General features: G+C 39.6%; 4 protein-coding genes across 4 annotated transcripts; 1 reads left to right on the top strand and 3 right to left on the bottom strand.

Moving 5' to 3' along the window:
- Window positions 1-4,346: 4,346 nt before the first annotated feature.
- Window positions 4,347-7,785, top strand: hypk (huntingtin interacting protein K). Its single transcript, XM_039794128.1, has 4 exons — window positions 4,347-4,548; window positions 5,839-5,894; window positions 7,234-7,285; window positions 7,539-7,785. Exons 1-4 carry the CDS (start codon window positions 4,387-4,389, stop codon window positions 7,632-7,634), a joined length of 366 nt encoding a protein of 121 aa, XP_039650062.1. The 5' UTR covers window positions 4,347-4,386; the 3' UTR covers window positions 7,635-7,785.
- Window positions 7,786-7,818: 33 nt separating this feature from the next.
- On the bottom strand, window positions 7,819-15,485 carry mfap1 (microfibril associated protein 1). Its single transcript, XM_039794127.1, has 8 exons — window positions 15,273-15,485; window positions 13,331-13,547; window positions 13,024-13,162; window positions 12,693-12,880; window positions 10,402-10,671; window positions 10,168-10,327; window positions 9,232-9,321; window positions 7,819-8,447 (listed from the first exon to the last, which is right to left on the bottom strand). The coding sequence occupies exons 1-8, from the start codon at window positions 15,352-15,354 to the stop codon at window positions 8,268-8,270; spliced, it is 1,326 nt and encodes a 441-aa protein (XP_039650061.1). The 5' UTR covers window positions 15,355-15,485; the 3' UTR covers window positions 7,819-8,267.
- Window positions 15,486-16,396: 911 nt separating this feature from the next.
- On the bottom strand, window positions 16,397-23,970 carry LOC120555918 (guanosine-3',5'-bis(diphosphate) 3'-pyrophosphohydrolase MESH1-like). The gene is made up of 4 exons (XM_039795111.1): window positions 23,924-23,970; window positions 18,499-18,594; window positions 17,970-18,025; window positions 16,397-17,884 (listed from the first exon to the last, which is right to left on the bottom strand). The coding sequence occupies exons 1-4, from the start codon at window positions 23,937-23,939 to the stop codon at window positions 17,600-17,602; spliced, it is 453 nt and encodes a 150-aa protein (XP_039651045.1). The 5' UTR covers window positions 23,940-23,970; the 3' UTR covers window positions 16,397-17,599.
- LOC120555917 (guanosine-3',5'-bis(diphosphate) 3'-pyrophosphohydrolase MESH1-like) lies at window positions 21,077-24,049 on the bottom strand. The gene is made up of 4 exons (XM_039795110.1): window positions 23,828-24,049; window positions 23,051-23,106; window positions 22,725-22,965; window positions 21,077-21,293 (listed from the first exon to the last, which is right to left on the bottom strand). The coding sequence occupies exons 1-4, from the start codon at window positions 23,937-23,939 to the stop codon at window positions 21,163-21,165; spliced, it is 540 nt and encodes a 179-aa protein (XP_039651044.1). The 5' UTR covers window positions 23,940-24,049; the 3' UTR covers window positions 21,077-21,162.
- Between the last annotated feature and the right edge of the window lie 423 nt (window positions 24,050-24,472).

Genomic DNA, 24,472 nt, shown 5'->3' with positions numbered 1-24,472 from the left:
TCATACAGTCTGACTCTGTTGAGGCCTTTAAAACCCAAACTTTGAATTATTTTTGCTCGAACCCTCTGTTGTTGTGTCCCACAAACATATGAGCATCCAAGCAGCTTACCCATCCCTCTCTCCCTCCCTCTCTCGCTTCCTAGTTTCTCCTCCTTTTCCTCTCTCTTCACTCAGGTTTCTCTGTGACCATCAGCTGTCCTGGGACCTTTTCTCTCTCTCTCTCTCTCTCTCTCTCTCTCTCTCTCTCTCTCTCTCTCTCTCTCTCTCTCTCTCTCTCTCTCTCTCTCTCTCTCTCTCTCTCTCTCTCTCTATCTCTCTCTCTCTCTTGGCTGACTGTGCCTCATTGCAGATGTTTTGGATCTGGATCTTCAGCCTCTCCTCTTGTATATCTCAACCTCTGTGTGTGTGCTTGTTTCCTTTCTACTATCTGTGTGAATGATGTGCTTAAGCTTTGCCTCTTGTGTGTTTGTGTCTCCTGTCCTCATTTCCAGCTCTTCATTGTGGTGGGGGGGGGCGGGGGGGAGGAGGCTGTGTGTCTCAGGTCAACCTGATTGTCTATACTGTAATTGTACTTGTTGGTCTATTCTGTACACGCGTCATGTATTACATGTCTCTCTCCATCCAGGGAGAGGGATCCCTCCTCTGTTACTCTTCCTGGGGTTTCTTCCATTTTTCCCCATTGAAGTTTTTTTTGCCCTTGAGGCAAATTTGGGATTCATGATATTGGGCTATATGAATTTAAAATGGATATTCGTAACTTCATAAACTGTAAAAAGTAAAATAAGAGTTATAAGAATAAGACAAAGTATGCCATCTTAAAAAAAACACAAACTGAACTGAAAACATTTAATATAATGGTGAAATACTGGCTGAAAGAAAACCAAAAATGTAACCACTGAGTCAGTTGTGTTGTAGTAATGTATTGTCTGTGGCTGCATGGCTGTTTGTATATGGCGGCCAAGGTTATGGTTAGGGTATAGGTGAGTGAGCGTGAGTGTCTGGGTGCTTGGGGTTTGTGTTGTTACGGGATATGCTGTTCTCTGTAATGTAGTCACGACTCTGTGAAATGTTGATGTAATATATTAGTATACAACGTATTAGCTGCATGATTGTGTAACTCACACTATGTAGTTCTTTTTTTAAAATTATATTTGGATTAACTTTTTAGAAAGGCCTTGACCAAGGACTGGGGTTGCAAATTAGCCAATTGGCTAGAAACCTTTTATGCAACACATCTACTCACATTGTTATGGCTTGACTATGATAATTGTATGTAATAATGTGCGCTGCATTGTCCTTGATAAATAAACTAATTAAAAAAAAATATTAAAAATTAATTTGAATTTAGATATTTGTCTCATAAACATGTCAAGATGTTGTTAAAGCAACCAGAAATACACACTATGTGACACATTTTAAGACCAACTATATCCGCCACAAGTTTAGAAACAACCTTCGTTTTACATTACATCCTTAATCTCACTTTGTATTACTCCTTCCAACATGAGCGGGAGCATTCCAGTAAGTCCCTGTGATAAACATGTGTTGCTCCGAGCGGCATTCCTGGGGGCCCCTTCCCTCCGATAATTGCTGCTGCCTTGTGGGAGAGGAGGACGTGCCAATGAAGACAAACAAAAGCAAAGAAGCTGATGCAAATAGCCGCTTGAGTGAAAGCGCTCAATCTATGCTTTCAATAGGCTTGCGCAACAACACTTGGCTGAAATCCAAGCTTGTTTACAAAAAAAGGACAATCCATTCATGACTCGTGGAGGACTCTCTCTCTGAGCCAAACAATGGGGCAACGGTTTGTGACTTGCATTGTTTTTTTAAACCTGTTTTAGACGTAGGTGAATAAAAAGATGGGTGTTATAGATGATGTACATGCAAGCAATAAGAAACACAATGTACCAATTCATAATCGTGGCATGAATGAGCGCACCAACTCCTATTCTGAGGTATTAGACTGCTGACAGATTATCAAAAGAATCATAAAAATGGCTGAACTTTGGTGAAAAATGGAAAGAAGCTCATGTTTTTTTATTGATCTGACACCAAATCCTGATTTTTAACTCTTTCGTTTGTGTTACATATTTTCTTTCTATCGGCTGGTTTTCGTAGGATTTACACTTCATGGCCAAAAGTGCAGTATATGTGGACACTCCTGTCTAGGGCCGCACGATAGGAAAATATCTAATTGCGATTATTTTGACTGATATTGCGATTGCGATATGACATCACGATATAAGAGGGAATGATTGTTTTTGTATCATTATTCTCATTTTCATTGAAAATTATTAACACTGAAATAAATTTAAATGATTATAGTGTGATTTATGCGAGGATCTGTATCAAACAAAAATGTTTTTCTTTAGTCTGTAGGATAGGATGTGTAGGCCGGGATGTCTCTGCAGCACCACAATACTTCATTCAGAATGGTTTGACATGTAGTTTGCCTTTAACAAATATTGCGCCCCCCCCCCCCAGTGATAGATATTGCCCTAGTCCAGGGGTCTTCAACGTTTTTTAAGCCAAGGACCCCTTAACTGAAATAGAGACGGATCAGGGACCCCCTACTACATATATTGTATAAAATGAAGTTGCATACTAATCTTGTCCTACAATAACTTTTAGGGCAGCCTAAAGCATTTATAGATACCTGTTATTGCATAGAATACTAAGCTATTCAAATAGCCTTAAAATAGTTGGCATGATTTTATAAATCATGTTTTAATTAATGACTACATTATTGGCCAGTAAGCCTATCATCAGTGGGGATTTATGTTTGCTAATAATATGTTGGAATCATGTTAAGACGTTTAAATTTTGAAAAAAACTTTCAAAAATTAACAATAATTTGGAGGCCCCCCTGCAGTGACTCTGAGGACCCCCTAGGGGTCCCAGACCCACTGTTGAAGATCCCTGCACTAGTCCATATTGCGATTTCGATACAATTGCGATTAATTGTGCAGCCCTACTCCTGTCTTCATGTTTAGTAGCTTTGTGCAGTTTTTCTTTTTTCCAAAATATCATAGACCATTTTGGGTTAACCCCTTTCACATGCACATGCATACCTTTGTGTGTGTTTGGCCCTCTTTGCTTTTTTCTTTTCCCACTTTGAGAGAAATCGGCAAAGTCTCACCTGGGTCCAAAGCCAGCGTCCGGACATGACGTCCCCCCGAGGCCTGAAAGCTGATGAGAGCTCCAAACTGTCAGACGACCATCAGTCATACAGCGGGATGAAGGGGTTGGCATGACGACTGCTATGTCCTATGTCCTATCCCTGTGCCATTCTTCTGACTCCTCTCATCCACACACATCTCCTGAAGGATGAACCAGGGAAAGCAGACAGCACTGAGATGGTTTTCAGTCCTTCTCAGGAACATGTTTCTCTTTTTCCTTTAATCTGATTATTGGTAGGTGGACTGAAAAAAAGGGGTCAAAGGTCTAGAGAAGTCTGGAGACACAGGAAATCTGTTACAGTAGATGAAGGACAATTTGTATTAACAACTAAACCTCTTATAACAGACAGGGATAGAACGAGGAGGAGCACAGGAGTGATTTAGATTTGTTCCATCTTCACTCAGACAATAACAAAATAGTAGATATATCAGGTATATTGTTTTAAATGTGAAAATTAATATTTGATCCAATCAGAAATGAAGGTCTTGACTTTAAGTGAAATACTGAATGTGCTAATAAATTGCACTTAAGGGAGCTACAGTGTGCAGACTTTTCTTTCTGTCTGTTTTTATTGCTGCCTTCAACTGTATATGGATGTGCCTCATAGTTTGGGGGTCTTTGGTCACATTGGGAACATATTTATGTTGAAAAGACATTAACAAAAATGGTATGTTGCATAATAAGTGACCTTTTAAGTAAAAAAAATTGTGCAAATATATAGGCCTAGTGTAAATTAAACAAAGAAGATTATCAATAAGGTGCATAAAACTTAATAAATGTCAGAAATGTAAACAGGTTATCTGGACACAACTTGATTCTACTTGTATTTATGTATGTATTTGTGCACTGATTTTTGTCTTGCTGGTCTTTGTTTGGTTTTTGTATGCATATCCTACTACTGAACATTTACAGGTTTTGGTTTACGTGACTTGAGGTTTAGATGAATTGGGAACTTGTACCTGTGTGTGAAATGTAAACAGGTTAACAAGTGTGTCATAATATAAATTGGATAACGGGTAGATGGCTTCATGAATTATACAGTTCAACAACAACATAAATCACACCATACTTGTGATTAAATATCCACAGATATTTTAAAAATCGACGGATTTCTCCTTTAAATCGTGCTTCTTTTCGGTACTACACCGTTTCCCATCCGACGCTTAAAGGAACCTTTCTTTTTGTTCCGGCCTCACTGGAGCAAACATGGCGGCAGAGGGAGACGTCGATTTGGACCTGGAAGCCGACGAAAACTGCACGGGAAAACCGGCAGAAAAGCCTCGGAAACATGACAGCGGAGCCGCTGACTTGGAGAGAGTCACGGACTACGCGGAGGAGAAGGAAATCTCCAGCTCTGACTTAGAAACGGTGAGTGCTCCGGGCTAACGTTAGCCGGGAAACATGCGGCCAATGCTGGCCATACTGTCGGCACATCATCATCCAACTTAGTGTGCAGCGTCACACGTACTTTGTCTTATAAGAAACGTTAGCTGTTTAGCTAGAGTTTTGCTTGATGACCGGATGCTAAAATGTCATTAGCGGTTGCTTTGCAATTGTTCAGCTAACGAAGAATTCGGTGGCTAAGTGCCTCAGAGCTAGCTAAAGCTACTTTCCCCTTTGCTTCATTTAACCATAGACTGTATGCATTGAACCAACGGGCAGGGGCGGTCTTTAACGTCAGCAGTACAAGGACGGAACAGACCAGAACAATGTAAAAAAAAAAAAAAAAAAAAAAAAATGGAATAGCATTAAATAAATCGAAAAACGTCAACCAAATATTATAATTAAAAGCAGGGGTTAAAGTGTGTCGTGTTAGTATGACTTAGAGCTGGGCAATATATCGATATTATATCGATATCGTGTTATGAGACTAGATATCGTCTTAGATTTTGGATATTGTAATATGGCATAAGTGTTGTCTTGTCCTGGTTTTAAAGGCTGCGTTAAAGTAAAGTGATGTCTTTTTCTGAACTTACCAGACTGTTGTAACTGTTCTATTATTTGCCTTTACCCCACTTAGTCATTGTATCCACATTACTGATGATTATTTATCAAAAATCTCATTGTGTAAATATTTTGTGAAAGCACCGATAGTCAACACTACAATATCGTTGCAGTATCGATATCGAGGTATTTTGGTCCAAAATATCGTGATATTTGATTTTCTCCATATCGCCCAGCCCTAGTATGAATAGAAAGTTATTTCTGTGCACTGTTCTATAAAATAATCCAAAGGTATAATTTTTATAATGGTGACAAGGTTTCAAGTGGGGCCATGATTTCTGATCTTTACATAAAATAATAAATAATCAGTGGTTTCTGCATCTTTACTGTCTGATAGAAATTAATTTGAGTGGCCCTTTTTGTAGTTTGAGGAGGGATAAGGAATGTAATGTCTTTTTCAGATTTTCAAAGTAACCAGGTCAGGAAAATATGATCTTTACTTTAATGAGGATAAGTAACCTTTGGGTTTCAAGTAAAAAAAGTCTTAACTGTGGTCAAATGTACTGTACAAATGAATCCCTTGTTTAACAAATGTTTAATTAAATATACCTATAGGATTTTCTGTGTGTTGTGATGTTACAGTTGTAATAGCATTCATATTCGAAACGAGGTGAAAACAACATAATATGGAGAACAATGTTTTCTTCCTTTCAGGCGATGTCAGTGATCGGAGACAGAAGGTCACGAGAACAGAAAGCCAAACAAGAGAGGTAAGATCAGTGTTGACCCTGCCGGTCTTTACATGTGGGCCGAACATGTCTATTAGGGTTGCACTATATTAACAAAATGTGATATTGCGATATTGATTATGAATATTGGGATATCTATATTAATTTTGATATTTTTAAACGTATGTAAAATTACAAAAGTTATGGGAAAACGCATCAAAATAGATTCGTAACAAATAAAACACAAGGTTTATTTCAACTGTCATATTGGACTGGTACAACATGACTAAATAAATAATGTCTATGGGTGTAAGAAAAAATTAGCTCACTAAGAACCTGGGAACCACAATCCCAAACTGGCAGTTTGATTTTCTGTGTACTGAATTGTTTACCTAAAGTAAACTTCTTCGACTTTTCTGAACATGTCTTTTTTTAATTAGTTTTTCTAAAATTGTACTTTAAAAAAAATCCCAATATATCACTCACAGTATCGAACTATATTGCAATATTTTGACTCGTGACCCATGTATCGTGATACGTATCGTATTGCCAGATTCTTGCCAATACACAGCCCTAATAAGGACCATGTCTACAGAACAGGACATGTTCTGGTGGTACAGTATAAAATAAATAAAGAGAACAGGACGCAACTTTTCTTTTGCTTCTCTGATTCGTTCCGTTTAGTTGTCTCTATCCATTTCTTCACCTACGCTGTCACTCTGTCGAAATATGCACACACACGTGGTACGCTCCATAGGGTTTGTCACGTAGCGGACCCGTGCGATGACGTGTACGTGCAAGTAGCACGGTAACTGGCCAATGAATCATGATCATTATAGCGTTTCAAGCTCTAAATCAAACACAACTAAGCCACGCAGCCAACGGACGGGACACAGCGCTCCACAAAATAAACAAGATTGCATTCTTATCACGACACTTTCGATATAATATTGCAAATAACATTTGTAATGAGCAGGTTGAGGGAGTTTCTCCAGATTAAAAAGTCTCATACCGTCCTGGCATGCACTTCGGACTTTTATGTACTCTGTAGGGCTGCTTGATTATGGGGGGGGAAAAGAAATCTTGAAATCCAGATTATTTAGCACGATTACTCAGTCTTTGGGAAAGATGTTGCATTTATGTAAGTTACAAAATAGTGAAACCGTGAAAACACCTTGAACTGTGCAATTTCCTTTTTAATACTTTCCCCATTCCTCATTCACAACGCAACATAAGTATCTGCAAAACGTAATAAGCAAAAATAAGTTTCTCGATTACTCCGTTTCCGTAATCATTTAGAAGCCGAAATTGCGATTTTTTTTTTTTTTTTTGATTGCACAGCCCTACTCTGTGGCTTGTTCTCATTGTGTTTTGCTTTCAGAGAAAAAGAATTGGCCAAAGTCACCATCAAGAAAGAGGATGTGGAACTAATTGTAAGTTGTGTTTTTTTTTTGCTCAATCACTTTGGGATGTTTTTCTTCTTCTATTCTGTTCAGGTGATGTTGAACAAAAATGAACAGAATGCAGTCAAATACTGTATCATTAAACCTGAGTGTTTTGAGTGTAACTGCATCCCACTTGTGGATGTTTCAACTGTCATGTATCCTTTTATTTCTAGTCAATTTAAGCACTTAGTGTCTTAGTTTAAGGTTTAATGATTCCTATTCTGTTAATGTTGCCGTGCAGATGTCAGAGATGGAGATTTCGAGGTCCGTGGCGGAGCGCAGTCTGAGGGAACACATGGGGAACGTGGTGGAGGCTCTGGTGGCTCTCACCAACTGACCAAACCACATTCACACACTGGACTGCTTCGAGACAATGAGGCTGAACTGAACTCAGCGGTTAAACTGTTGTGGTGTAATCTTTACCCCCAAATCTTTTTCCTTTCTTTTTTTTAAATAAAAGTTGCTCTGCCTTCCTTTGGTGCCAGTGACTGAAGTAGTTATACTTGTTTTGATGTCCGTGGTAAAGTTTTAAAATTGAAAATACAAGTTTTATTTAACACAAAGCAAGTTACAATATCTTTACTTTCACAAAGCAAAGGGTAATGCAGGAAATCAACACAAGAATCTGAATACTTAAGGATACTAGCTGACTTGTACAAAATTACAACCCAATATTACCAATATTCCCCTGCAGCTCCTCGAATGCAGCAATCTTCATACTGTAGGAAATTTAAGCAATATTACAAGATCTCATGTTGAAATGATATGCTGCGTATTAATGAATTGAAAACCAGCTGCATCTTAAGTAGGGTTTGAGGAGCCAACATTACATTTTAAATGGTGTTCCTGGTAGATAAACCGTTAATCAAAAATGATCAAGCAGTGGAATCTGTTAATTTGCTGCTTTCCTTCCACAAAAAGTCCAGCTTGGTCTCTGACAGTCTCTTAAAGCTGCATCGCTAGCCTGATCTTAAGTCTTCCTCTTCTTCACTGTGGGTCGGTCAAACACATCCCTCACGCCTGCCGCCTTCTGCTTGAAGAACTTGCTGTTCTGAGCGCTCTCCTGGGCCCAGGCCGAGTCAAACGACGTGGTGTCCTGGTCCACCAGGTGGGTGTACTTGGTGCGTCCAGAGCGACCAAAGTTTTTGACCTTTTATGAGGAGGGGGGGGGACAAACCACAAAGAGTTGAATCAGAGAGCGAAATGACTTCGCCTTCATTCAAAAGGAAAACAATGTATCCAGCTGGTAAATTTCCCCAAACACGGAAAAATTGAATATGAAAGGTGCGTCCTTTTCATGAGTTTAGTTGTGAATATATATATATATATATATATATATATATATATTTTATATATATATATATTTTATATATTTTTTATATATATATATATTTTTATATATATATATATTTTTTATATATTTTATATATATATATTTTTATATATATTTATATATATATATATTTTTATATATATTTTATATATATTTTTATATATATATATTTTTTATATATATTTTTATATATATTTTTATATATATATATATTTTTATATATATATTTATATATATATATATTTTTATATATATATTTATATATATATATTTTTATATATATATATATTTATATATATATATTTATATATATATATTTTTATATATATATATTTATATATATTTGGATATTCAAACATACAAACAAGGGGGTACGAAATATTTTTTTATTATTCACATAAGTGCAAATTGAATGGGGAGAATCAAGAATTTAAGAGGTTAATGGCAGGAAAGAAAGTGTTAATGCATCTTTCGATGGACTAAAACTATTTTAAAGGCACCCCACCATTATACAGTATAAACATGATATAATTAAGTTGAGCTATAATAGGCTATATAGCATGCAGTGTAACAGGAGAAGTAGGAGTAAAAAGCAGCTGACCTGCATGACTTTGGGTAAGATGGTTTTGTTGAAGTGGTCCTCCAGAGTAGGGGCGCTGAAATCTCTCTTGTACACGTCCTCCTCCTCGTCCTGGAACACAAATAAATGTTTAAAGTTACAGCAACGCTGAGCAACCTGAAGCTGCCACAGCTCACCACTCACTGGAACATCACATCAAACTTTAGACCAACGTATGTCCTGAGCGGGGTGCTTTCTGGTGGAGAAACTACATAATGGAAATGGTTTCTAAATTCCAAACTCATCTTTAGCATTTCTGTGCTGCAACTTGTTGCCACAACAAACATATGCACTGGTATGTGTTATTTCACTGTATCATACCCAATGTCTACCTTTTAAAAAACTAAAACCAGGCCAAATTGGTCTAATGGGGAAAGTGTAACAAGTTCTTCCCATTATTAAAAGAAAATGCAATCTGTGTCTTTTAGAGGCGTATGTGACAAACATACTAGAACCTAAAAGTTGCTTTTAAAATGTACTTACAATAAAATACTGAATACTGAGAATAATGAAGGATCAACAATACAAGATCAGAAGGAAAATTGTGAATTGGTAAATACCAATTAATGTACAATCATATTGCTCAAAAATGGCAGAAATTTAAAGTTTAGACATCAGAAAAGCAGCCCAACACTTCCTTAAAGCTATAGTGCGTAGTTTCTGTCGCCCCCATGAGGAATTCTAAGCAAAGACAACAAAACTGTAGCTAGTAGCCAAGGAGGACCTGGAGGATTTCAAAAAAAACATGATGGACTCATTATCTTCACTCCAGTTTCTGTGCGCGAAAGTCACGTAGCATAAAGCTTTAATGGCTCCATTGTGTTTAAAAGTCGAGATTAACTTGAATATCTGTCGGAACATCTTAACGGTCAGACCCAGCGGCATTTATGGAAGTAATTCAGCTCTGTGTTGACTTACCATGAAGAAGGCTCCTCTGTGGTAGTACTTCTGGAGGAACTTGTATTTGCCTTTGCTGGCTTTGTTGGTGACTTGTTTCCCGCTGTTGCGGAGCTCAGCCCGGCGCTCCTCCTCGGTCAGGTTGTGGAATCTCTCGATTTCAGCCTTCTCCTTCTCCATGCTGAGGACAACACACCACTCGTTAGGATGTGGCAAGCTCCTTTCACCAAAGTATTCACATCTGCGTTTACTCACACTTCTCGGGCCTCTCGGTCCCTCTTGATGCGTTTCAGCTCTCGGACTTTCCAGCCTTCGTATTCCTCCTCCTCGTTCTCTCCGTCGGTGTCCAGAGCGTCCAGGGCGGCCAGCGTGCGCCGGTTCTCCTCAAACTCCTTCTTAGCCTCCTCCTCCACAATCTTGAGGGTGTAGCGCCGTCGCTCCTCGGCCTGTTTCTTGGCCTCGGCCTCCAGCTCTCTCTGCTTCTGCTCCTCTGCTTCGCGCTCCGCCACCGTGACTCGGTCCTTCCTGCGGTGCAGACAGGCAGAGATACAGATTAAACATCCGATGAAGTTAAGAATGACATTTCGATGTTATCTTGCATCCTTGGTTTTGTTTTTTTTATCTACTGTTATATGCTACACATAAGTGAATAACTTGTATTTGTCAACACTTATTTGTGTGTAGGGATGTAACGGTATGAAAATGTAACGTCACGGTTATAGTGACCAAAATGATCACGGTTTTCGGTATTATCGCGGTATTTTTAAAAGTGTGTTCAACATGTTCAGAAAGCACTGACAGGCCTACACAAGCTGAAATAGTTTCAAAAAGTGTAACAGTGTTTATTATATTACAAAAATATAGGCAAAACCTTATCAAAAGTGCAACTTTTAACATCAAAGGGACAAGGGTTCAGGAGATTTGACGTATTGCCGCCTTTAGCAGCAACTTTTCCCCGCACCTTCTGCAGACAGGATAACTATCTTCAATCAACTGTCCTTCGGCATTCTTATAATAACCCAAATATGCCCATGCTTCAGACTTAGTCCTCTCAGAGGGCTGATAAATGTCCTGAGCGCTGTCGTCTCCTCCTGTCGCCATGATTCCAACTTCAAGAAACGCACGTTGTAGGCGACGCAGTGCGCCTGCGCGGCAACTTCAGGACACTCTGATGAAGCTGGGAAGGATTCAACACACGGTTTCCACACCGTGGTAATCCACCGTGAGAATAATGATATTTTTAAATGAAAACGGTAATTGTTATCGTGGTTTACCCTTACACCGGTAATCGTTACATCCCTATTTGTGTGTTTTTATTTCAAAATTGCACGATCTTGTATGATGTCCAATTATTTTGCACTTAGCGATCTAGCGTAGGAGTAGTCTCACATAGCACGACCTATTTCCACAGCGCTAGGTCAGCGATGGGAGTATATTCTGTGATAGGCGGGAAAAAACCCTCTGGCTCGTTGGTATTTTCCAAACCAACCAAACAACCGTCCTGAGCGTCGCTAAGCCCCGATAGTCAAGATCGCAAAAATGGGGAGGGACATCCGGCATGGGAGAGACCCACCAGCGCAGGAATAACTAATAACTACTAAAAATGTATTATCATTGCAATGTTTGATCGCCAATAAGGAAAAAGACAACAAAATCTAACCACAGCTACAGTGTCTTAATTGTTGTCAATATGTTGTCAAAGTTAATTGACAACATATATTTGTCTTACACAAAATTAGGTCATTCTTTTCTATATTTTTGTCTTTTTTATTGTGAAACAGCAGATACTCTCACCCCTAACATAGCCGACGGCCGACCGTTGACAGAAAACCCCGTCGATATGATCAGTCGCGTCCCTGAGGTCCAAAAAACTGCCACAGAACACACCAAAAAGACGAGACGTAATACATCTCTATAACAGCAGGCGGCGCTAATCTGTAATGTTGCCCAAGAAATGAAAACCGGCAGCTGACTGGTCGAACGCGTCACATGGGTTCGTTTTCTCTGGATATTGAGAGCCAGACTGTCATGGCGGCCGTTCAGAATACGATCTCATATTGTACTAAAATAGTTCACTGAAACATGTTTCTGAAAACATTTTAAGCGAGAAATAGGCCGTGCAGTTGCTGAATCTGTCTTCATTTCAGATCAACAAAGCTCAGTTTAAAAGATTTTCATCAGATTTTGAGAGACTCTAGTCACCTCATTGCGCTTGTCATTTCCGTGTGAGTCCCGATTTCCCTGCCGCCGACCAAACATGTCAGGTCGGCCAAAATGAACGCCGACAGCCCCCCAGACGGACGACGGCACGGGACACACCAAAAAGATTTGACCTCGCCAGACTGTCCCACGGCCGATAATCGGGTTAATGTGTCCCGGGCCTAAGATGTATTCAAATAATACAGTTTGGTCAAAGTGCTCCCCAATCCTGTCCACATTATGGCCCTAAACTTTGGGGGGGTGGGGAGGTGTCCACAATCCAAAAAGGGGTTGGGAACCTCTAAGCTACAGGTAGGAAGTAAGGAAACCGTGGTTTCAGTTCATACTTGCGGATGAAGACAGGTTTGAGCCGTGGCTCTGCTTCATCCTCGCTGTCTGTGTATTCTTCGTACTCCGACTCCGACTCCGACTCCGCCCCCGACTTCCCTTCCTCCTCTACCTCCAGAACCTCCATCTCCTCGTTCTTCCGTTCGGCGGCTCGCTGCCGCATCATCGCTCTTCTCCTCTCAATTTCCTGCGCAGAATCAGAAAGAAAAATTACCTATTAATATACCTATATAAAAATAAAATAATATGAAGAAACGCTGACAAAAAGTGACTGTGACAAGCATTACATTAACATTACGTTAAAACCAAACCGCACAGAGTGCAGCCTACCTCGTCGTCCACTTCTTCCTCTTCCTCCTCCTCTTCCTCGCTACTCTCCTCACGCTCCGGGTGCCACGTGCCTTCGTCAGAGTCCTCGCTGCTCTCGGCCACAACTTCAGGTTCTGCGATGTGTCGGTGTCTCGCAAGCCTGAGGACAAACAAACCGAAAGCAACGTGGTTACATTGGTCTATATTGACACCGTCCACAGCGCTGTGGAGGAGGGTCTGGCAATGTGAGACTAGGGTTCAATTAGCTTTTTCAGCACCACGACATTTAATAATCATTTCAGTCAACTCAAATAAAATGATGGGATACCTCTCCTCCACGTCCTCAGAGACACGGTTGAGCAAACGTTTGAGACGTGGGTCGGAGACATCCTCTTCCTCCAGCTCCGCCTCTGCCTCCGCTTCCTTTCCCTTCTTCACAAACTGGAAGTCCTCTTCTTCCTCATCGGACGACTCCATCGGCGCGTAGTCAGGACGTTTACCTGACACATACCTCTTCACCTTCACCTTCTCCATGGAGAGCTCACCTGGGATATGCAGAGACAGTCATGAGCTAAGTCGATCTAGGCTTTTCAACCCTTGATGCTGACAGTGTAGATGGTGGCTTCTTTTTTTTTTTAAGATGCCTTAATTAGGAGTAACTTAAAAAAAAATAATACTAACTCAGTCAAGTTTATAATGCATTTTTGTTGAGACAGGCAGACAGGTGATGATTCATTATTATTTAAAAAAAATTTTTGGTGGGGATGCACCAATTAGGTTTTTAAAGCTGATACTACAACAATTGTGGCAATCAATTCATCATTTATCACACACAATGACAAAAGATATGCTGGTTCTAGGCCAAATCTGAGTATTATCTAGGGGTGGGAAAAATAATTGAGTCTTAGATGCATTGCGATTCTCTCTTTTTTTCTGTCTGTCTGTCTGTCTGTCTGTCTGTCATATATATATATATATATATATATATATGAGACAGACACACACACACACACACATGATCTAATAAGACTTACATAAAATAATTAGGCAAAACACATTTATCCCATTACATCTGACCACCTCATGTTTCATGTTCTAAGAAGCCAATTCTCCACCTTTAAACAGCCTCTGACATGGAAGATTACTGGGAGAGAAGGGGACTTTCACAAGCATGTTTAAGGCTTAAGCATGGAGTGACTACAAAATAAAAACCTCAGTAGACAAAAGATTTCATTAAAACTTGTGTGTGACAAATATATGTCAAAATCTAAGCTTTGTCTAGCTGATTTGTCTAGGAAGTGATTAGCAAACTCTGAGTAGCAAACTCAGATTTATATGTATATTTTTTTAAATCATGCATGGAAACGTACATAAAAATTGTTGCATCGATAATCGGTTTAGAATCGAATCGCTGGCCTCTGAATTGGAAGGTGCCAAGAGATTCCCACCCTATTTTTTCTCCGTTTTATATCATTTAAACGTTATCGGAGAGAAGCTGATTCAACTCCATGGCAATTTTTTGAGGCAGTAGTGGGTGTTGTTGTACTGGATCTTGTGGGGTTTATTGAAATACTTGATCCTCCAACGATATGGCCAAGAGTATGTGGACACCCAGACAAGGCATGAATAGGTTAGTGTGTAGTTTATTTTGAACATGTCAAAAAATAAATAATAATAAATTATTTTTTATATCTATCTATCTATCTATCTATCTATCTATCTATCTATCTATCTATATACACACACACACACACACAATATATATATATATATCTCAATCACAGATAAATAAGAACATGTACATCCCAGCACAATCTTCCAAAATTATTGTAAGTGATTCAAATAAGAAATGCCTATGTTCAAAAAGGAGTAGGAAGAAGTTAAAAAACAAACTTTTCTGGTCCTAGCCCCTTTCTCTATTGTTATCCTTTAGTTAAATACAAAACTATTTGATGCTTCACTTATTCATACATGTTTCCATACACATACACCATATATCTACCTACCCACACTCACATAAACACATGCATACACATAGACAATATGTAACTGTTATGCATCTTCTTGCAAAAACAATGCGTATTAATATACTGCTGCAACCTGCGGGCATATGCTCCTACTTAATGTTAGTAACGTTAGCTACTTTTTAGAGTCAGACAATGGACGTTAAGTTGTTGTTATTTGCGGTTAACGGTGAAGTTACACAAAGCTAGGCTAAGCTAACTTAGCACGCCGCTAGCCGCCTGCTAGCTGAAGGAAAAACGTCTCACCTTTCTCATTCCGGACCGGCACGGCTCCGGCCGTGGACTGGATCGGAGGAAGCTTCATGTTGAGGGCATCACGACTAGACATGACTGCCTTATCGAAAGTATCAACTGAATAGGAGTAAAAATGTGTATTTTATTTGAAAAACAATTAGCTCGTCGCTGCTTCAGCCAAACAGAAGCTACCTGACTGAAGAGCAAGCGGACAGGAAGTGGATTTGTTCCGACCATAGACTGTAAAAATAAGGTTCCGACATATATTTCCTTCCAATAGGAAATATACACTGAAGAACCCAAAGCTACACCTTACTGGCTTTTTAGACCACTCACGGAATGCAGATGACTATTTTCCATCAGTTTCATTTATTTCCGAAACAAACATCAAGTGAAAGAGTTGATAACAGAAGATTACAGTTAAATTGAGATATTCTGCAAGTCAACAATACCGCTCTCTATTGGCGGTATCACAAATAGCAGATATATAGATTTTTTTTATTATTTCCACAATGTCAGAAAAAGAATCAGTGTTAACAGTAAAAAAAAAGTGGCTAACTGTGTGTGTGTTTCTGTTGCACTACTAATACACTAAACACTTCCGGAATAAAATAACTAATGTCAATAACTTTCAACATTTAAGTAGTTGGACATTTTTATTCCCAACTTGTATACGTTTGTACATTCTTTTCTTTGTATTTTTTTTTTTTATCTTTGTTTTAAATATTTGTTGTTGTATTCTATCCTATTTTTCCTTATTTCTTCATTATATATTCTGTATGTGTGCAGTGTGTGATACGTTGCTGCTGTAGAACTGAAATTTCCCAATTTGGGATCAATAAAAGTCTTTTTATTTTATTTAACCTTTATTTTACCAGGTAGGCCGTTAAGAACAAGTTCTCATTTGCAACGGCGACCTGGCCAAGAAAAGCGTAAGCGTGCAAGACAACATACAGTTTCACATTCAATACAATTCAAGAATACATTATACAATAGGCTACATAAAGTACAGAATTAAGTGGGCAGAATACAATAGGCTACATAGAGTACAGAATTAATTATTATTATTAATTCATTATCTATCTATACTCTATGTAACAATTAAAAAACAAAAAGTAAAAAAACAAACACCAAACCAATGTAAATGAATATTATTTATTTCCATAATTTAAAAATTCTAATGTATTTCATTTGTAATATGACCGTTCTGCCCTCCACTGTGTTGTCAGAGCTGGACCCCTCTCTGTCTGAACAGCTCCTCCAGCTTCTCCTCCAGAGCCAAGTTGGTTCCTTTCAGGCCTTTCACCACCTCACAGGCCCACACAAAATACTCCTGCACCCGCTCAGCTGTCCAACCGCACACACACACACACACACACACACACACACACACACACACACACACACACACACACACACACACACACACACACACACACACACACAAAAGGGAGAAGGTATGGGGACTAAGTACATTGTGAGGTACTGGTACTTGTGCATTGCCATTTTGTGAGAATTTACTAACAGTACTTCACTGGGAGGTGTTAACAGTTTCACTCCGCTCCATTTATCTGACAACTGTAGCTTCCCAGTGTCCTGCCAGAGTACAGTTTTTGTTTTGTCTGTAGTAATAGTTAGACACGTTAACACATCTATGATTCAACTCTCTGAAAGAAACCCATTTCCCAAATGAGTACTTTTATTTGTATGACTTGGGTACACAGTATTGTGTGTACTCCTGCACTGTCATTTAAAGGCCAAAAGGAATTTTTTCTTAAAAGTCGACAAATCCATGAGATCAAAACTATCAATGAATTGATCCCATTTACAAGTATCGCCTGTGTAGCTTAAGCCTGATATAGCTGAAAATAGTTTGCCCCCAAATGCACTACGTCCTTGTGTTTGAGTAACAGTTGCTTAAAGCTACAATGCCCAGCTGTTTCAGTAAATTATTAAGTGGTTTCAAAATTTTTATTTTGGAGCCGTTTGAAAGATTTAAGTCTTCACTAGAGGATTGTCTTGGTGCTGAGAGCCAGGGCAGGGAAGTCAAAAATAACCAAGAGACGGAATTTGTTGACAATAAGAAAAATATAGAAAATCATTAATGGTCATTTTGTATTATTTACTGCATTTTCCTATCTCTAGTTTAAATAAAAACAGCAGGGGTATTGGATCGGTTTTGACTAGCTAACGTGCTGATTATGATTCTACTATTTTAAATTTGTATTACATAGTGCTGCATCCTTATTTAGGTTCTTGCAATTTTTTACATACAAATGTGTATGTACTGTTATTTATTGTCATTTAACAACTTAAATCTGGCACCCTGCACATGCGACTCAGTTACAGTAAAGAGTAAGGACTGTGAGAGAGGGGTGCTGACCGGCAGGTGTGCAGCGGTTCAAGTCCCTCAGGTTGTACAGCTTATCAGCCAGTTTAACCAGTTTGGCCTGGCCACTGCTATGAGGCGCGTGTTCCACTTGCATGCGCTTTCTCTCATGTTTGGGCAGCGTTTTGTCATCCGTCACCTCCTGAACGATACGAGCTACGATCGGCCCAAACTTTGCCTCGATCTCTTCAGGAGTTGTGTCCGTGTCCTCCACTGTGTCATGAAGCAGAGCAGCCTGCGGGGGGAGACGATACACCGGCTCAGTAACACAAGAAAAACCGGAACTTACATTAGCGAACTGAGAACTACTCATAACATACTTGCAAAACCTTGATGTCTGTGATGCCTCCTTCATAGCTGAGGATTCTCGCTACTCCTTAAAAGTACACACAGACAGCAGTGAGTATCAGAGAGAGGAAGTCACAGAAGTCATGGGAGTCACAGGACAGTGTCTGGGAGTCACAGGACAGTGTACAGGAAAGTGTCCGACTGTCCCGAGACAGTCATGGGAGTCACAGGACAGTGTCTGACTGTCCCGGGACACTCCTCAGGACACTACTAACAGGACAGGACAGTTTTTGCTGCCACTGCTGCTGCTCCAGTGGCCCTTGATTTTAAGCCTTCCTTGACCTGGATGACTGAGCACATTCACAGACATCTGTTCCACTGACTCTTTAGCATCATCCTCCACAAATGTTCTGCTTTTTCCTGCATATATGTCATTTCACTTTAACTTAACTTCATATTTCACAAAGGCTTATTGAATACGTAACTGAAACACTTCTTTCATTAACACTTTTTAATCCTACCTATCCTGAAGGCATCACAACAAAGAGAAAGTCCTCCTACCGATGGGGTGATTAATGTACGGCGTTTCCTCAGGATCTTTACGTCGCTGGTTACGATGTTTCTCTGCGGCAAAATTAATAGTCTCCAACAATAAAACTGTGTTCAGCAGTGGTTTCCTAGCAGCTACTTGATCATGAAGGCCTGATTCGCGCAGTCTCCTCTTAACAGTTGTTCTAGAGATGTATCTGCTGCTAGAACTCTGTGTGGTTATCACCTGGTCTCTAATCTGAGCTGCTGTTAACTTGCGATTTCTGAGCCTGGAGACTCGGATGAACTTATCCTCAGCAGTAGAGGTGACTCTTGGTCTTCCTTTCCTGGGGCGGTCCTCATGTGAGCCAGTTTCGTTGTAGCGCTTGACGGTTTTTGCGACTGCACTTGGGGACACATTCAAAGTTTTCGCAATTTTCCGGACTGACTGACCTTCAAGTGTTAAAGTAATGATGGTCACTCGTTTCTCTTTACTTAGCTGATTGGTTCTTGCCATAATATGAATTCTAACAGTTGTCCAATAGGGGCTTTCGGCTGTGTATCAACCTGACTTCTGCACAACACGACTGATGGTCCCCTGTTTACACGTACATGGTTATTTTTACAAACGGAGACATTTCCCTTTGTTTGTGCCCTTCGTTCACACGCAAACGGAGAAACCGAGTCTTTCTAAAAACTCTGGCCAGAGCGGAGATTTTGTGAAATATTCGTTTGCGCGTTTGCATGTAAACTGAGACAAAAGGAGATTTAGGCAGCCGAGAAAGAGGAAGTGATTCGTTGCTGTTGTTGTTGTTGTTGTTGCTATTTTCGGGATTCTGATTGGCTAACGTGGGCTTGAGCTTCTCGTTACACCGCCACCTACAGGTTTGGCGTGCTCTTGACTGCATTGACGGCATATATACCATAGACTGTACACTAATATTAACAGTCTATGATGTATACACGGGTACATGTAAACGAATACTTTTCTGAAAACAGAGAGGTTGAAATGTCCGTTTATGAAAATAGCCGGCCACGTGTAAACGTAGGGACAAAAATACCACTAATTAACCCTGACTGGCACACCTGTGAAGGTAAAACCATTTCAGGTGACTACCTCATGAAGCTCATTGAGAGAACACCAAGGGTTTGCAGCGCTATCAAAAAAGCAAAGGGTGGCTAATTTGAGGAATCTAAAATATAAGACATGTTTTCAGTTATTTCACACTTTTTTGTTAAGTACATAATTCCATATGTGTTCATTCATAGTTGTGATGCCTTCAGTGAGAATCTACAATGTAAATAGTCATGAAAATAAAGAAACACATTGAATGAGAAGGTGTCCAAACTTTTGGCCTCTACTGTATATTCTGTATGTGCGCGGTGTGTCTGATATTTTTATATTTTGCTGCTGTAGCACTGAAAATTTCCTAATTTGGGATCAATAAATGTCTACCTATCTACACCCTGTCATCATCATCAACCTTATTGCCAGACTCAAGGTCCATACAGAAGACACTGACATGACGTACAACATACATTAAAGGTCCCACGGCATGAAAATGTCACTTTATGAGTTTTTTTTTTAACATTAATATGCGTTCCCCCAGCCTGCCTATGGTCCCCCAGTGGCCAGAAATGGTGATAGGTGTAAACCGAGCCCTGGGTATCCTGCTCTGCCTTTGAGAAAATGAAAGCTCAGATGGGCCGGTCTTATGAGGTCATAAGGAGCAAGGTTACCTCCCCCACCCCCCTCAATAGCTACAGACACAGAAATGGCACATCCTAAGGAAAGCTCATTGTGGGACTGGCTCTAGTGGCTGTAATTCTGCACCAAGGCTGAATTTCAGGAAAGAGACTTCAGATACAGTATTAGGGGACCACTAAGGTCTATATAAAAGAGACTTCAGATACAGTATTAGGGGACCACTAAGGTCTATATAAAAGAGACTTCAAATACAGTATTAGGGGACCACTAAGGTCTATATAAAAGAGACTTCAGATACAGTATTAGGGGACCACTAAGGTCTATATAAAAGAGACTTCAGATACAGTTTTAGGGGACCACTAAGGTCTACATAAAAGCATCCAAAGAGCACCATGTCATGGGACCTTTAAAAAGAGAAAAATAAACATATACAGAGAAATAAAAACAAAAGAAACAACAATACTGCATTTCTATAAAATACACTCTTACCAGTGTTTCCATAGTGATGATTGGTATCGTATGGCACTGAACCTAGGATTTGTCAGCAGCATAACAGTGCTGTTCTGGGAGACGTTCAGGCGACAAATGAATTTGTAGATAAGACTCCTCAATAATGCCTGAAAGTTGCTGACCCCTGCATTATACAACAGGTCACTTGCACTAGAGCACCTGGGTTTGTTGAGCAGTATCATCATACAGTCATTATAAGCAACCTTAAGCTTCTGCATGCTTGCCTTTTTAAACTTAGTCCATAAGGGAGCAGTATACAAAGGAGCGCAATATGCTTTAAACAGACTCATTTCGACATCATCCGTGCTCATGTGGAATTTTCTTACCAGCATGTTAGCTTGGGCATACAATATGTACCCTATGTAACAATATAAAAAAAAAAGACCAAACCAATGTATATGAATATAATTTATTTCCATAATTTACAAATTCTAATGTATTTCATTTGTAATATGACCGTTCTGCCCTCCACTGTGTTGTCAGAGCTGGACCCTTCTCTGTCTGAACAGCTCCTCCAGCTTCTCCTCCAGAGCCAAGTTGGTTCCTTTCAGGCCTTTCACCACCTCACAGGCCCACACAAAATACTCCTGCACCCGCTCAGCTGTCCAACCTGACACACACACACACACACACACACACACACACACACACACACACACACACACACACACACACACACACACACACACACACACACACACACACACACACACACACACACACACACACACACACACACACACACACACACAACACACACACACACACACACACACACACACACACACACACACACACACACACACACAGAGAGAAGGTATGGGGACTAAGTACATTGTGAGGTACTGGTACTTGTGCATTTCCATTTTGTGACTGACACATTGTTGGTTTGGGTATTTTCATGGAATTTGTTGACAATAAGAAAAATATAGAAAATAATTAATGGACATTTTGTATTATTTACTGCTTTTTCCTATCTCTAGTTTAAATAAAAACAGCAGGGGTATTGGATCGGTTTTGACTAGCTTACTATATTATACAAATACACATGCTGTTTACAATAAAGATATGGATGTGTCTATATCAAAAGAACTTTTTCTATGGTGTATGTGTATGTGTATGCACATGTATGTGTATATGTATTTATACACCTTTTTTTTATTTTTTTTATATATACAGTACAGGCCAAACGTTTGGACACACCTTCTCATTCAATGTGTTTCCTTTTTATTTTCATGACTATTTCCATTGTAGATTCTCACTGAAGGCATCAACACTATGAATGAACACATGGAATTATATATTTTTGTATGTATATACAAAAAAAGTGAAATAACTGAAAACATGTCTTATATTTTAGATTCTTCAAAGTAGCCACCCTTTGCTTTTTTTATTAATAAGGGAAAAAATACCACTAATTAACCCTGACAAAGCACACCTGTGAAGGTAAAACCATTTCAGGTGACTACCTCATGAAGCTCATTGAGAGAACAACAAGGGTTTGCAGCGCTATCAAAAAAGCAAAGGGTAGCTACTTTGAAGAATCTAAAATATAAGACATGTTTTCAGTTATTTAACACTTTTTTGTTAAGTACATAATTCCACATGTGTTCATTCGTAGTTTTGATGCCTTCAGTGAGAATCTACAATATAAATAGTCATGAAAATAAAGAAAACGCATTGAATGAGAAGGTGTGTCCAAACTTTTGGCCTGTACTGTACGAACATAGTACAAATGTACATAGCAGTCAAATGTTTGTATTACCTTGTATAGCCTTGTTTTTAGCCGTATGTTTTTCTCTGTATATGTACTTAAGAGCAACACAAATCCGGAGTCAAATTCCCTCTATGTGCTGATTATGATTCTACTATTTCAAATTTGTATTACATAGTGCTGGATCCTTATTTAGGTTCTTGCAATTTTTTACATAAAAATGTGTATGTACTGTTATTTATTGTCATTTAACAACTTAAATCTGGCCCCCTGCACATGCGACTCAGTTACAGTAAAGAGTAAGGACTGTGAGAGAGGGGTGCTGACCGGCAGGTGTGCGGCGGTTCAAGTCCCTCAGGTTGTACAGCTTATCAGCCAGTTTAACCAGTTTGGCCTGGCCACTGCTATGAGGCGCGTGTTCCACTTGCATGCGCTTTCTCTCATGTTTGGGCAGCATTTTGTCATCTGTCACCTCCTGAACGATACGAGCTACGATCGGCCCAAACTTTGCCTCGATCTCTTCAGGAGTTGTGTCCGTGTCCTCCACTGTGTCATGAAGCAGAGCAGCCTGCGGGGGGAGACGATACACCGGCTCAGTAACACAAGAAAGACCATAACTCACATTTGCTAACTGAGAACTACTCATAACATACTTGCAAAACCTCGATGTCTGTGATGCCTCCTTCATAGCTGAGGATTCTCGCTACTCCTTAAAAGTACACACAGACAGCAGTGAGTATCAGAGAGAGGAAGTCAACAAGATGTCTTAATGGTTTTAACTGCTGCCAGACATACCAGGATCACAAACTGAGTGTACACCAGCCATTAAACAAACTCATTAATACAACCAGGAAAGTCACAGTCACGTTATATCTAGACATACTACACTCAGCAGCAGTCCATTCACCAGCAGCAGTCCATTCACCACAAGGGTTGAAGATAAAACATTCTTTTGAAGTAAGAACGTGTGACACAGTTCCAAATGCTGAAAAATGTACTGTACTGTAATTTATAATATTGACATTTATCAACAATATTGGAATCCATACATTTTTTATTTATCCTAGCAGATGACCTTATGTATGTTTTTTCCACTTCAATTTCACTGGGAGTCACAGGACAGTGTACAGGACAGTGTCTGACTGTCCCGGGACACTCCTAACAGGACAGGACAGTTTTTGCTGCCACTGCTGCTGCTCCAGTGGCCCTTGATTTTAAGCCTTCCTTGACCTGGATCTGTTCCACTGACTCTTTAGCATCATCCTCCACAAATGTTCTGCTTTTTCCTGCAAATATGTCATTTCACTTTAACTTAACTTCACATTTCACAAAGTCTTATTGAATACGTAACTGAAACACTTCTTTCATAAATAACCCTTTTTTATCCGACCTATCCTGAATGCATCACAACAAAGAGAAAGTCCTCCTACCGATGGGGTGATTAATGTACGGCGTTTCCTCAGGATCTTTACGTCGCTGGTTACGATGTTTCTCTGCGGCAAAATTAATAGTCTCCAACAATAAAACTGTGTCCGAATTCATGGTGGGAAAATAACGTAAAGTGAATGACAGAAAAACTGCGTCAGGTCAACGTCGCTCCTCCAAACAACAGTCAGAAATCAAACGATACGCAGATTAATTTCCTGTCATATCATGTGTCGGTTTCGCCCTTTTATATATGTCAATGGTTTCGCCCCATGTCCCTGCCCTGCCTCTTGAAGGCTAGCGATAGGCCCGGAGTATATTTATTGATTCCAATAAGATAAGTGAACGTAAACAAAGATTATGACCGATTCTTCTGCCCCATTGTCACCAGAGTAAATATTGCACCTATTTTCCACAAGCCACATATACTATATCTACCTAATATTCAATAAAATTATTTTTTTAGGCGGACAAAAGGAGCAAATTAACTTTCTGTTCGAGACCTGTTTCTGTTTTAGCAACAAACTCCCGCGAGATCTGGCAAGGGATAAACTAAAGTCAACTGAAGTAACGTTCTCGATTGCCACAGATAATTTATTATCGTAATGAGAAATATGGGTATTAGCTGTGCAAATATCTAATGTTAGCTA

The sequence above is a fragment of the Perca fluviatilis genome, chromosome 3 (assembly GCF_010015445.1).
Source record: "Perca fluviatilis chromosome 3, GENO_Pfluv_1.0, whole genome shotgun sequence".
NCBI lineage: Eukaryota > Metazoa > Chordata > Actinopteri > Perciformes > Percidae > Perca > Perca fluviatilis.
Note: the sequence above shows the minus strand (reverse complement) of the source record. Positions and strands in the feature narration are given on the sequence as shown.

Excerpts from the sequence above, each read along its gene's own strand:
- hypk (XM_039794128.1), top strand. The coding sequence starts at position 4,387 with ATGGCGGCAGAGGGAGACGTCGATTTGGACCTGGAAGCCGACGAAAAC. Across the intron at positions 4,549-5,838 it reads CCAGCTCTGACTTAGAAACG|GCGATGTCAGTGATCGGAGA; the intron begins GTGAGTGCTCCG and ends TCTTCCTTTCAG. Across the intron at positions 5,895-7,233 it reads CAGAAAGCCAAACAAGAGAG|AGAAAAAGAATTGGCCAAAG; the intron begins GTAAGATCAGTG and ends TTTTGCTTTCAG.
- mfap1 (XM_039794127.1), bottom strand. The coding sequence starts at position 15,354 with ATGTCTAGTCGTGATGCCCTCAACATGAAGCTTCCTCCGATCCAGTCC. Across the intron at positions 12,881-13,023 it reads AGGAAGAAGTGGACGACGAG|GAAATTGAGAGGAGAAGAGC; the intron begins GTAGGCTGCACT and ends GATTCTGCGCAG. Across the intron at positions 10,328-10,401 it reads GACCGAGAGGCCCGAGAAGT|CATGGAGAAGGAGAAGGCTG; the intron begins GTGAGTAAACGC and ends TGTTGTCCTCAG.
- LOC120555917 (XM_039795110.1), bottom strand. The coding sequence starts at position 23,939 with ATGAATTCGGACACAGTTTTATTGTTGGAGACTATTAATTTTGCCGCA. Across the intron at positions 23,107-23,827 it reads GTACATTAATCACCCCATCG|GAGTAGCGAGAATCCTCAGC; the intron begins GTAGGAGGACTT and ends TGTACTTTTAAG. Across the intron at positions 22,966-23,050 it reads CAGACATCGAGGTTTTGCAA|GCTGCTCTGCTTCATGACAC; the intron begins GTATGTTATGAG and ends CTCCCCCCGCAG.
- LOC120555918 (XM_039795111.1), bottom strand. Across the intron at positions 18,026-18,498 it reads GTACATTAATCACCCCATCG|GAGTAGCGAGAATCCTCAGC; the intron begins GTAGGAGGACTT and ends TGTACTTTTAAG. Across the intron at positions 17,885-17,969 it reads CAGACATCAAGGTTTTGCAA|GCTGCTCTGCTTCATGACAC; the intron begins GTATGTTATGAG and ends CTCCCCCCGCAG.